This window comes from Paroedura picta, chromosome 4 (assembly GCF_049243985.1).
Source record: "Paroedura picta isolate Pp20150507F chromosome 4, Ppicta_v3.0, whole genome shotgun sequence".
Classification (NCBI taxonomy): Eukaryota; Metazoa; Chordata; class Lepidosauria; order Squamata; family Gekkonidae; genus Paroedura; species Paroedura picta.
The window spans coordinates 6,566,010-6,578,756 of NC_135372.1; the positions used below are offsets into that span (position 1 = coordinate 6,566,010).

At 53.0% G+C, this 12,747-nt stretch overlaps 2 protein-coding genes across 3 annotated transcripts in view; one reads left to right on the forward strand and one right to left on the reverse strand.

The window, feature by feature from the left end:
- TMEM259 (transmembrane protein 259) overlaps positions 1-2,857 on the forward strand; it is a 44,937-nt gene extending 42,080 nt beyond the window's left edge. For both annotated transcript variants that reach the window (XM_077331654.1, XM_077331655.1), the window contains exon 12: positions 166-2,857. In XM_077331654.1, coding sequence (XP_077187769.1) covers positions 166-915 — 750 coding nt within the window. In that variant the 3' untranslated portion in view covers positions 916-2,857. The remainder of the gene's footprint in view (positions 1-165) is intronic.
- Positions 2,784-12,747, reverse strand: part of GRIN3B (glutamate ionotropic receptor NMDA type subunit 3B) — a 34,601-nt gene continuing 24,637 nt past the window's right edge. The window contains exons 8-10 of the mRNA XM_077331653.1: positions 11,469-11,633; positions 8,922-8,989; positions 2,784-7,817 (exon numbers count right to left, since the gene is read on the reverse strand). Of these exons, the coding sequence (XP_077187768.1) occupies positions 7,424-7,817; positions 8,922-8,989; positions 11,469-11,633 (627 nt within the window). The 3' untranslated portion in view covers positions 2,784-7,423. The remainder of the gene's footprint in view (positions 7,818-8,921; positions 8,990-11,468; positions 11,634-12,747) is intronic.

A 12,747-nucleotide genomic window follows, 5' to 3' on the forward strand; every position in this document is an offset into this window, starting at 1 on the left:
GGATTGGGTGCAGGGTGGAGGGGCACTCATAGGTCTCCGAATGGTTGAGCTAGCAGGGAAATCGGGTTCGGGAGGGAAGGCAGAATAAATCGGAGCACGCTGGCGTCATCGTAGAGCAGTCCCGTTCAGCGGTAGCTGTGCTCACTGGCTCTTTTTCTCTCCCAGCATTCCATGATCTACTTCTTCCATCACTACGAACTGCCGGCCATCCTGCAGCAGATCCGGATCCAAGAGATGCTGCTCCAGAACCAACAAGTGGGCACCCAGACCACCCTCCAGGACAATCTCAACAACAACACGACAGTCGCCCCCACCGAGCTGGGGAGCAGGCCGCCCCCCCTGCCCACAGGCCCTGCCGGAGAAGGGAACGGCCCCCTGGCTTCCGGGGAGAGCCACGCCGCGGCCGCAGCGACCGCCTCGCTGGGCAGCAACGTGAATTGGGTGGCAGAGACGGCCGCCGTGATCACGGAAGCCACCTTCCTCTCCAACTTGAGCGCCTCCCTCTTGGATGTGGGCAATGTGCACAGTGCCCGGGTTGGCGGGAGCTCACAGGATTCAACAGCAGCTCCTTCCATTGCAGAGGCCCACGACCTGGCTGGTGGTGAGGGGACAGAGATGTTTGTGGGGTCCATCACCACAGAGGCTGCTCCCCCAGCCACGGCAGCCGAGACTTCTTCCATGGAGCTGTTATCTGCCGCCACTTCCCTTCCTTCAGCTCACGAGGGTGCCCCCGGTGCCCTGCCCGAGGGCTTGGGTGGCCACGCCAAGCCTCAGGCCACAGACTACAGGGCAGGCCACAGCTCGGGCAGCTCTGCTTTCCGGAGGCCGAAGGAGGTCCCGGGGGAGGCGGACTCACTTGCAGCGCTGCCGGACACTGCGCCCGCCTCAGGACTGGGATCCAGCCGCTGCTCCTGAGCTGCTGCTGTTGCCTCTAGAAACCAGACGTTTCCTCCATTCTCGTTGCCAGCCCCTCCGCCCCCATCCGCGTGCTCCCACAATCCCTCTGGATGGGAGAGGCCAGAGCACAAGAGACCCTCAAGGGGTCTAATCTGCCCCTGGAAAAAAATACAAATAAAAAGGGGGGCAGGGTCCAGTCCCCTTATCCAAAGAGAACCCTCTACTCCTTGCCTCGGAGCCCCTGGCTGGACTTGGGTCCCTTCGTCTCTCTACCCTTGGGACACCCCCCCCCCAAAAAAAAAGAACAAAAACCCTCAGTTGGAGATCATGACCTGTCTTCTCCTGGCTGAACATTTTGATTTGCACTGGGGTTTTGTTTGGCCTTGGGGGGGCGGGGAGAATAGGCAACATGGTTAGATACGCAGTGTGGTGGGGAAGTGTGGGGAAGGGGCAGAGAGGAGAGTGAAAGGTCGGAGGGAGAACTAGGCCACAAATGAGAGGGGTCTCCTGGGGGGGGGGGCTCAGCAGCAGCAGCAGCCCAAGAGATTCTAATCTGGCTGCCTTGGCCTAGGTGGGCCTCCAGAACATCGTCCGCTGTGGGTGGGGGCGAAATCTCACTGGGCTGTGTCAGCAGTCTCGGCTTCGAGAGAGCTGCGTGGAGAATTTTAGGGAAGGGGGAGGTGTTAATCAACAGCGCTTGCTTGGAAAGCAGCAGCCGTTTTATCAGAAAGGTTCGGTTTCTTAGGTTGGGGTGACTCTGCTGGGCTGGGTCCCCCAACGGGCAGCCAGGCCTTGACCTGGTTTTGTGGCTCAGGACCCTTTCCGGAGGATGTGCACAGAAGTCTAACGAGCAGGAGGGGCCGAGGCTGAGCAAGTGGGGAGTGGGGGGACATACCCAGAAGACCATTTCCTTAATATGGGTCCCGGATCCAGGCCCCAGAGACGGAGACGGTGGTTCTTTCCAGCGCTTTGCGACAACAGTGGAAATGTCATCTGGTGTCTGTACTGAAATTTTGGGATGGTTGTTGAGTTCTCTAAAGCTTGCTGTTTGTGCCCCCCCCCCCACACACACACACACCCTTCCTAGCCTCCGCATGGCTCCTTGGGACGCTGTCGTCTCTGTTCCCTTAGTGCCTTCTTGTGGGAGGTGCCTTCTCTGCAATTTTGTGGCTGCCCCCTCTGTACCCCCAGAGCCTCTGTTCCCCAGAAACCGAGCGGATACATTTGCCCGGAGGGGAGGGCCAGACACCTGCCCGTTGCCAAAGGGGTGCTCACCCCGCCCTTCAGGATAGCCCCGGGCTATCAAGGCAGCTGCCTTTGCAGAACTGACACTCCGGTTTCTAGCCATGGCAGCGGGGCAGTTGGTTTTATATTGGGGGGGGGGGAGGTCTAGAACCAGTTCCTGGTGGAATTGCCCAACCCCTACCCCAGGGGGAGCTCTAAATCAGGTGTTTTAGGTAATTGTTGTGACACTGCTGTGTGAGCAGGAAGTTCATGCTGGGGGGATTCCCGCCAGACCCTCATCTGTGCCTCAAGATCACCCCCTGGATTAGACACAGCAGTGGGGGGTCCGCAAGCCTCCACTTTCAGTCAAGGAGCCAGGGAGGGGCCGCTTCAGGACTCTAAATAAGGCTCCCCAAAGGCTTCCGGTGGCCTAGGGACAGCTGAGCCCCTCGCCCGAGTCAGACAACCCCGTGAGAATGAAGGAGGGGGGGTTTCTCAGCAAGGGTCTGTATGTCCCCCCTCCCTCCTGAGTGAGGTTCCCTTGAACGGAGCCAGCCTCCTCCTCCTCCAGGATCAGGATTTTAGTTTGGTGTGCGAGGGCGCTAGGGGGAGCAGCGAGAGGAGGGAATTGAACCAAACATACAACAGATGAAGAGTAGCGTTCAGTCTATTTAATTGTACAAAATGTGTATTATATATATATATATAATATAATAAATGCTATATCTTAACAGTGTCACTGTATTGCTTTTTCCCCTCCCGCTTTGTAGAGACAGCCGGACAAGATCCAGGTGAGTCAACAGCAGGAGTCCAGCGATTCTGGGGCAAGGGGGGGGGGGGGGGGGAGGGATCTTTTGCAGTAAGCGATAAACTCTCCAAAGAATCCAGCTGTTTCTCTGGTGCCTCCCTGCAGCCTGCTGCTACCCCTTCTGCCCCTGCCTGTCCTGTCCTCTTTCTGCAACAGGTCCATCCTTTGTCTCTCCCCCTTTTCTGAACTTCAGGTCCGCCCCCTTGATGCCGGGCTGCCGGCAGAAGGAACCACGCTTCCCAACCCATCCCTGCGGAGTCCCAAAATATGTGGGGGTGGGGTGGGGGCTTGGATTTTAGGCCTACAACCCTCTGGAGTGCAGTCTGCATTTTTTAAAAAATGAAAACTTGAGCAATCTCACTCCTGTAGTTTTGACAGAAAACACTCTGTCACAGTTGTGGTCCAGGAGTGAAAGCCAAGAAACATAAGCAGGGAGGGTAGAAATCCCTGGGGGAGGGGAGCAGCTTTTCTCCTGCTTTTACCCCCCCCCCCCCAATGTGTATTTTCTTCTCATTTGCTGAAGCTAAAAATAATAAATGTGCAAAAGGGTAAAGGTTCGCTGTTCTGCCTGGTATATTTTCATTCTGCCCTCTGTCAAGGAGTGGAGTGGGGGGAAGCGTTTTCTTTGACGTTGTGAGGTAGGCTGGGTTGAGGGGGGGGGTGAACCTAGCTCTCTCCTGGAATCTAGTTTAACAACTAACCCCGTCGCCAACTCTTTTGGTCCAGCCGAAAAGAATTTTCTTTGGGCACCTGTAAGGCGGGGGGGGGGGGGAGATTCACGTGGATGTTCAGAGGTTGAGTGCCTGGGGAAAGAGGGCTGAGGGTGGCGGGGGGGGGGGGCACTCACCAAGGGGAAGTGCATTTTTCAAAATGGACCCAATCTTGGTGTGGTCCTTTCTGAAGCTGTGGAAGGCTGGCTCCCCTTCTGTTAGTGTGCAGGGGGTCTCAGCCCCTTGTGAGGACACAGCAGCGGCAAAATACGAAACAGATGTCCTGCAGCCTGCTCATTGAGCACGGCAGCTGATAGACATTTGGGGGGGGGGGAAGGCTTTTGCAAAGGCAACGGCTGCAGATGAGTAAAGCAGATGCGTCCGCAAGGGTGCTGAGGGCCGAACAGAATCACTTCGCTTCTCTGCCTCGTGCCCTGCACTAGCCGCGCCTTGCAGCCGTTTCTGACTCTTTCGGAAAATGTTCCGCAAAGAGTACAGAATCGGCCCTTTCAGGAATGGGAGCAGTTCCACATGCCCATTTCCAAGGTGGTGCGTGCGTGAAACCGCCTGGCCGTCCCTGACGATCCTCAAGGCCCTCTTAAGTTCTGTTCTGAAATCAACAGAAGGAAAAACAGTCTTTTGAAACAAGACCAGGAGCACATTCTGTCCCAACTTCCGTGGTTCCAAAATGCTAACTTGTACCGAACAGCCTCTGTTGTGGCCAGAAAGCCTTTTAAATCTTGTGCAAAAATGATTGGGTTGGGGGGGGGGGGGGACGGACGTCCAAGATGACTTCTGAGCGGGTGGTCCTGCAATACCAGCAGCCCACCCACCCACCCCCAGTCAAAGTGCTTTTGAAAAGGAGAAGAGCCTTGTGCAACTGGGGGGCCAACTGCTTCAAGGTGCACTTAGTGGGGCCCACCCAGTCTGAATACAGCTGGGAGCACGAGAAGCACTTTACGTGGCCAGGAGCACCCACGGCCGTCCCTTCTCCTCTGCGAGTTGTGCGGAATTCTGACCTCCCGGCCGTGTGGAGATCTCAAGGTAGTCGGGGCTGCTGGATTCTGAGAAGCGAACAGCAGGACGTATTCCCTGCCCGACTCTTTCAAACAAAGGATCACTGCGACAAATACCCTTACAGTTTAAGCTGTGATCATTGTTACTAGCTAAGGATATTTCTAAACCTACCCTAGAACAGGACGTGTTTTTAAAAAGAGCCCCAAAGCACATGAATGCCAAAAAAAAAAAAAACATCTGGTAACTCTTAAGATTTTAAAAAAGAATGGGAGGGGGGAATATTGTTGGGTAGGGTTGACAGCTCTGGGTGGGAAATCCCTAGGGCAAGGGTGACCAAACTGTGACTCTCCAGCTCTGCTCATGGTAATTGTAGTCCATGGACAGCTGGAGTGTCATGGTTTGGCCACCCCTGCCCTAGAGGCTTTGGGGAGTAGGTTTGGGATCTCAACAGGGTACAATGCCATAAAACCCACTCTCCAAAACAGGATCTGCGGAGCAACTGATCCCTGTAACCTGGAAGCCAGCTAGAACAGATCTCCAGCTGCCCCTTGGAGTCTGGCCACCCTATTCCTCTCCTGGCTCTTATTTTTTCTAAACAGTCACACCTCCATGCTGGATTGCATTCTGCAGAGGGTTGGACTAGATGATCGTGGAGGTCTCTTCTGACACTCTGATTCTAAGACGAAGGCTTCCCAATGGGCTATGGCGGAGAATACTCTTAAAGCCGATACTAAGCCCTCCATTCTTCCCCATGAAGGGAAGCGCAGGGCAAGCACAGATCTCATGGGGCTCTTTTGGAAAAAGCAATCTGATGTGGGGAGGGATGTGCCTGAGACCGTTTGGACCCGGCAATACATTTACTTCCCGCAAGTCTTGCATTGGAGGGCTTCTGGCCCTGATCCCTGCTCCACCAAGATTTCATGGCCTGGTCCTTGGCAGCAAGTCCCTCTGCCAACTTGCCATAGCACCCCTGCAAAGCCCTGAACACCTTCCCCGTCCCCCAATGCTGAGGAGGGACAGCATGCCCCAGCCAGGTATCCTTGCCAGAAGCCTGACTAATACAGCATGACCTTTCTTTAAAAACACAGGCATTCCTACAATAAAACTCTGATATGTTCGTTAAGTCCCAGATGACTTAATGGCAACTCCCCAGCGTTTCTGGCCTGGGGAGCTGACCAAGACCATTTCCCCCGCCCAGAAACTGATGTTCTTCCAGAAGCTTTTCCAGAACTTCTGCACCCTAAATGCCTTTGCAGGACTTTTTAGAACCTGGCCAAAACAACGGTCCAGACGAGCCCCAATCCGGTTAAGCTAAATTTTGCTCAATTCTGCAAGGAGTAGCTGAGATCAACCTTAGCAGATGAGGTCTGGCAAACACACAAGCCTGGATTTCCAAAAAATCAGCAGGCTGCAACCATGCTCTGGCTAAATTAAGAGTGGGCCCTCCCTCTCCCCTCAAATCTTCCACCTTCCTGAGGTGGCCCTGGTGATTAAGGGCCGGATCAGAGGGCTCTTTCTGTGAGCAAAGCGGCTGGGGAATCCCCACAGAAGTGAGGGGGAGGGGGGGCATGAGACAGCCTTCTGATTGGCCCTCGGGACTGGCAATCATGGTGGGGCTGCTCACCAGCTGGCAGCAATATAACTGGTGCTGAAAGAGCCACGGGTGAAGTTGCTGCCTGCTTCAAAACCATCGGTGAAAACCAGCCAGCCAAGCCACCAACTTAGCCTAGCACCAAAGAAAGGAGTTAAGTTTTTGTTCTTTTTAAATCAGAAAGCGGTCTGGATCTTGACCAGGAAAGCAGCGGAGGTAACTAGCTTCCTTGTGCAAAGTGGGGTCCTCCGCTTGGTGCAGTCACTGCCTAAGAACCAGGATGAAACCCCTACATGCCCCGGCCGACTGGTCTCCCTCCAGCACTGCCTTCCCTCGAGCCAGCTACTTCCCAACACTGCTGATCCCTTTATCCAGAGTCGGTGGGGATCGAACCAGAGCTATCCTGCGTGCGCTGCAGCTGCTCATGGTCCTACAAAGCCAGCTTAGTGTCGTGGTTAAGAGCGGTGGCTTCTCATCTGGAGAGCCAGGTGGGATTCCCCACTCTTCTTCCATGTGCAGCTGGCTGGGAAACCTTGGGCCAGATGCAATCCTGTTAGAGCTGTTCTCACAGAGCAGTTCTGACAGAGCTCTCTCAGCCTTACCTACCTCCCCGGAGGGGATGGGAAGGCCATTGTAAGCCGCCGTGGGGCTCCTTTGGGAAGAGAAAAGCAGGTATAAAACCCAACTCTTCTTTTTCTAAGATACACCCTTGGCCCAACCTGACTCAACCTTGCCTCTTTGGGAGTCTCAGGGAGGGAAAGGGCGTATCCTGACCCCCATGGCACACCCAGCACAGAGATGGAGGAGATCCAACCTGCAGGCCAAGTGTGGTTCCTGCCCTTCCCCCTCCTCTGACGCAGGCCTGTCCCAGAACTTCCAAAGAAGCCCTGGGCTGAGCTTAGCCTCTCGGCCTCGGGAGGGGCCAGACGGCTGGAAGATGTTCCCGGCCCCTCCTCCTAGATCCCAGGCCCCGCCTACAAACGCTGGCCTAATCCGGTGGCATCTGGCAGAGGAGGTGGGTCAGAGGGAGGCCTGCAACACAACCTGGCCCCTCCCCGACTGCCTGCTCTTGCGCCTGCCTCGTTCACCCTCCCATGTGCAAACCGGCAGGTATCCCAGTCTCGCCTTGAGACCGGACTCTGCTTGCCCCCTCAAGGAGGGGGTCCCTGGCCCCCATCACCTCTCTTCCTTGCTCTCTTTGATCAGGGCTTTCAAGGCAGGCGGCAGGCGGGGGGCTTTGGGGGGCGGCGGCCCCAGGGCCACCATCAGCTCGCTCTTCCGCACCAGTGCGGCCCGGAGTTGCTCCCGCATGTCCGCGATCCGGCTCTCCAGTTCCTCCAGCTCCTTTTCCTGGGCCTCCTTGCAGGCCTGTTGGGGGTCCTGCCCGTTCATGCAGTGCCAGACTGGTGCCTCCCTTTCGTCCTCAGATGCCTCGTCCGGCGGCAGGTTCTCGATGTTGAAGTGCACGCGCTTGTCCTCCTTCTTCACCGTAGCTCGGCGGAGGTTGTTCCAGCTGGGCTGGCTGGCCGGCGGCTCCTCCGGTTCCTCCTGGCTTTTCTCGATGTTGCACCTTGGGGCAGGAGGGGAGGGGGGAGTGTCAGAGCCTGCAAGCCACAGTGAGCCACAAGGAAAATTGGAATAAACGTGTTTTAATTACTAGACGTAGTTGGGAGATTTATGGGGTTTTATTGCGATGTTATTGGTTTTATATTGTAAACCGCCACGAGATGGCAATTGCCATCGATATAGGCTAGATATCAGGGGAAAAAATTTCACAGTCAGAGTAGTTCAGCAGTGGAATAGGCTGCCTAAGGAGGTGGTGAGCTCCCCCTCACTGGCAGTCTTCAAGCAAAGGTTGGATACACACTTTTCTCGGATGCTTTAGGATGCTTAGGGCTGATCCTGCGTTGAGCACGGGGTTGGACTAGATGGCCTGTATGGCCCCTTCCAACTCTAGGATTCTGTGATTCTGGTATATAAGTCAAAGTAGAAATAAATACGAAATAAATGTATTTCCATCTTCTGCCTTTTCTTAGGATATAGGATTGGTTTTTAAAACTCTGCCAGCGTGGTTTTGTGGTTAAGAGCAACAGACTCCAATCTGGAGAATTGTGTTTGATTCTCTACTCCTTCACATGCAGCTAGCTGACTGACTTTAGACTAGTCACAGTCCTGATGGTACTGTTCTTATAGAGCATTTCTGTCAGAGCTCTCTCAGCCCCAACCACCTCACAGGGTGTCCGTTGTGCGGAGAGGAATGGAAAGGTGTTAGTGAGCTGCTTTGAGACTCCTTTGGGTAGTGAGAAGCAGGGTATAAAAAACGGGCTCTTGTTCTTCTCTTCAGCTAGCTGCTTTTTTTACGTACTAACCTGCTCAAAACGTTGCTTATTAGTTTGAGCTAATTATACATCTCCCCTAAAGCTACCATATGTCCTCTTGGGCGCCAAGAAGCTAGGCATCATTTATCCGATCAATGATTAGTTCATTGTTCTGCATTTATTGAATTCTGCCCACCCCCCCTCTGAAAATACTTATATTTTCTCCCTTCCTGAAAAGTAATGATCTCCGTCACATTGTCCTTTCCAGCAGATTTGCTTGAACGACACAAAGACACGCACGCCCGTCTCAAGCCATAAGAAGGCCGGTTCCGCAAGCCGGTGGCAGCTTCACTTACTTCTTCTCCAGATTTAGCCTCTTGATCCTCTGTTCCTCCAGACTCATATTTAAAGCTCGGTGTATTTTCTGGCATGCGTGTTTAAAAGAAAAGAGGAAGAGAAGTCAGGGTGTGGAATCCAGGAGGGTCTCGGCTCAGGCAGATTCCCCCCCCCTCCCCCATGCAGCTTCAGCCACAGAACTGACCTGCAATATTTACCTACTGGATGGCCTTGGAAGGGTTCCCTGAATGGGTGGGGGTTAGAAATCTGTTAATATGACCATATATGGTCATGGCGACCTGCTGTCCCCTCCCAAAGCGCCCAGTGATGGTCCTGGGGGGGGGCCCAGGTGGGCATATCCACAGCTCTGCTTCCCAAAAGTTGAGAAAGGCTGGCATGTGAGGGAATAAGAATGGTTTTGCTCTGTGCTTGAGGGAGGGAGCGAAGTGTCCTGCCGCACACGGCTGTCGACCTCTTTGCAGCTAAAGGGTTTCCACTATTGATCTCTGGGTAAGGTGGTTAGCTCTGGGTTGAGGGATTCCTGAGGATTCAGATGTAGGGCATGAGGAAGGGAGGGATAAGGGAGTTGAGGGGCTTCAGGGGAACAATGCCCATCCCGCCCGTTCTCCTAAGCAGCTATTTTCTCCAGGCTGGAAATTCCAGGAGATCTCCAGGTCCCTCTAGAACACCGGTGGCCAAACTGGCTCTCCAGATGTCCATGGATGACAATTCCTATGAGTTCCTGCCAGCACACGGAGCTCATAGGAATTATAGTCCATGGACACCTGGAGAACCACCGTTTGGCCACCCCTGCACTAGAAGGTTAGTAACCCTATCTGAGGTTATGGCCAACTCTGCAGGAGAAAAAGAGGAGACCAGCTGAGCCTTCACTTGTTCCACAATGCCACTGGACAGCTCTCTGACCTGGATAGCCCGGACAAGCCCGGTCTCGGAAGCTAGGCAGTGTCAACTTGAGCAAGTATTTGGATGGGAGACCTCCAAGGAACACTGGGCGGTCATACCTCCAGGGAACGCTAGGGGTGGAGGCAGACAGTAGCAAATAGGGCTCCTCACCTCGGCTCAGTTGGGCCGCCTCGGAGATCACCAAAGCCCGAAGCAGCAGCACTGGCCTCCTACACACGGCTTTGGGCTGCGGTGATGGCCGAGGCAGCCGAACCGAGCTGAAGCACACAGCCCTGACAAGCACCTGTGAACGTCTCCTGCCTGCCTGCCTGCCAGACCCTCTTCGGATCTCCTGGCTGCACTACACACACCATGCGATCAATAAATAATATACGTGGACTCCAGTCACCCAATAACTGCAATCATGTCTGGAGCAGTCTGGAATGTGGCTGCTGTGAATCCATAAGAGGCAACATGAAAAAAGGAAGGTTCACATGAGGATACCAACTGAAAAACAAGGAACCTATCCAAGGCAATGTTCTTGTTTTAACAATATACTAGTAATCAAGCCCGCTGTATGAGCAAGACAGCGGGCGCTAGGTACTTACAGTCTTGCGGGTGCTCCTTGGCGGCGGCCTGTCAGCGGGGCCTCCCCCGGGCAGCGGTCTGGCGGCGGCGACGGCTCTCTCGGGCCACATCAGGCCGCCGGGCAGTGTTGAGATATTCAATTTTAATACATTTTTATATACATGAAGAATCAGCCATAACGGTTTCTAGATAATTTCCGTGAACGTTAGTCAGAGTGGAAAAATCCTACAGTATTTCCTTATATTAGAGTTTTAATAATATGTTAATATTATATTATATTATTAATAATACATATTATACATATTAATAATATGTTTAATAATATATTATTTAATAATAATAATCCCCGATACCTTTGAGCTGATGGCCTATTGATATTATTAAAACACTATTATAAGGAATTACTGTAGGATTTTTCCACACTGACTAACTTTCACTATTGTTATATTGGAGGACACTGAAGATTGAAAATGGAAATTATCTAGAAACCGTTATGGTTGATTCTTTCTGAATATAAAAATTGTATTAAAATTGAATATATGTTGTTAGAAGAAGAATATTGCCTTGGAAAGGTTCCTTGTTCTTCTGTTGAAATGCACAAGGCAGCCTCCTCAACTTTTCTACCATTGAGAAACCCCTGGAGAAACCTTGAGGCTTTGAGAAGCCCCAGAAGTGACACATTCAGGCAGAATAAGGTTGGGGAGCAGAGCTGTGGACACGCGCATCTCGCCCCCCGCCCCTTTCCCACTTCTTCCAGGCCCACCATTGGCCATTTTGAGAGGGGCGGCAATATGACCAGGTTTGATCATATCACTCAATAAATGCTCAACAAATATATTTTTAAAATGAATTAACTCCCAGCCCCTTTGGGAAACCCTTCCAGGGCCATCGCGAAACCCTGGGTGAGCCTCCCCATAAGGCCTAGAAACCTGCAGCCCTTCTTTTTAAAGCAGATATTTAGAAAATACACGTTTGCTGAATTTTGCATTTTGTAAAAAAGCAAAATCCCCAGGATTAATTTGAACATCTCTAATGCAGGGTTGAACGAATGACAGAGACCCACCGGCTAATCTTACCTGGCTGGTGTGGAGCCAGTAGTTGTACTTCTTCTTACGCCGGATGCGGGGCAAGATGAGGCGGAAAAATATGTGCTCCCCCAAGGAGGTGAGCAGCGAGCCGCAGAGACCGATGCAAAGCAGGACAAAGAGGCCGGAGAAGTGGTAGATCCCCATCTGGAGGGTCTAGGCAGGAAGATGGGCAAATGCAGAATTACTCTGGCTTGGGGGGACTGGGGGGAGGGGCTGCTGTCCTCTCTCGTGCCGGCTGCTGAGACCCGCCTCCTGCCCCCGTCTCAAAGCCCACCATCTTCAGAAACCAACGACTGCTGTCACGGGTTGGTTGTTTTCCCTTGCCCCATAACGTCTTCTGCCTCCTCATCCTGTCTCTCTGACCCAGGGCACAACTTCTTCCCCCGTCCAGTGATTGGAGTGCATCCTGCAATCTTTCTCAATATTTTTACCACTGAGAAACCCCTGAAACATTCTTCAGGCTTCAATAAACCCCAGAAGTGGCGCCTTGTAGAAGACAGTTGGGAAGCAGAGCTGTGGACACGCCCACCCGGGGCCCCTCCCCTTCCCACCCTCTCCAGGCCCATTTTGGGAGGGGGGAGCAGGTCCACATGGTCATATCACCTGATACATGTTTAACAATTTGAAAAAATATATAAACATTAATTAACTCCCACCCTGAATCTTGGTATACCGCATAAGCACATCTGAGCTTCTATGAGAGTAGCGTTATGTGCGGGAGGCCCCAGAAAAGGTAGAAGTTTTTCATCTTCGCAGCTTTTTAGAGGAATGAAGAGGGTACATTCAGAGTGGCTAAGCGCAGTAGTTTGATAATGAAATGCCGGAAGGAACGGTTAAAACGTAGACGTATAGATTTTGGGTAGCCAAGTAGATCTGCAAGTTTGCCTGAGGTTTTATTGATTTCCTGCTAAGTGCCTTTTCTCTGACATTCTGCACTCGATCGTACATTGGCTTGGATGGCCGTCCTGGTAGCCTTGGCTTCTACAGTAAATGCCTGGACTTCCTCTGGGGCATGACTCTCCCCCCCCCCCCCGTCCAGGGATGGCGCTTCTGGGATGCCCCTCAACTGGCACGAGAAGCCAGAGGCCTCATTTTGAGTTCAATGTATGGTTCTCTATGTTCCATGTAAACCGCCCTGAGCCTTAGGGGAGGGTGGTATACAAACGCAATAAACAAACATACATACATGGGAGCGGTATGACCATATATGTTCATGTCGACCCGCTTCCCCTCCCAGAATGGCCAATGACAGGCCGAGAGGGGGTGG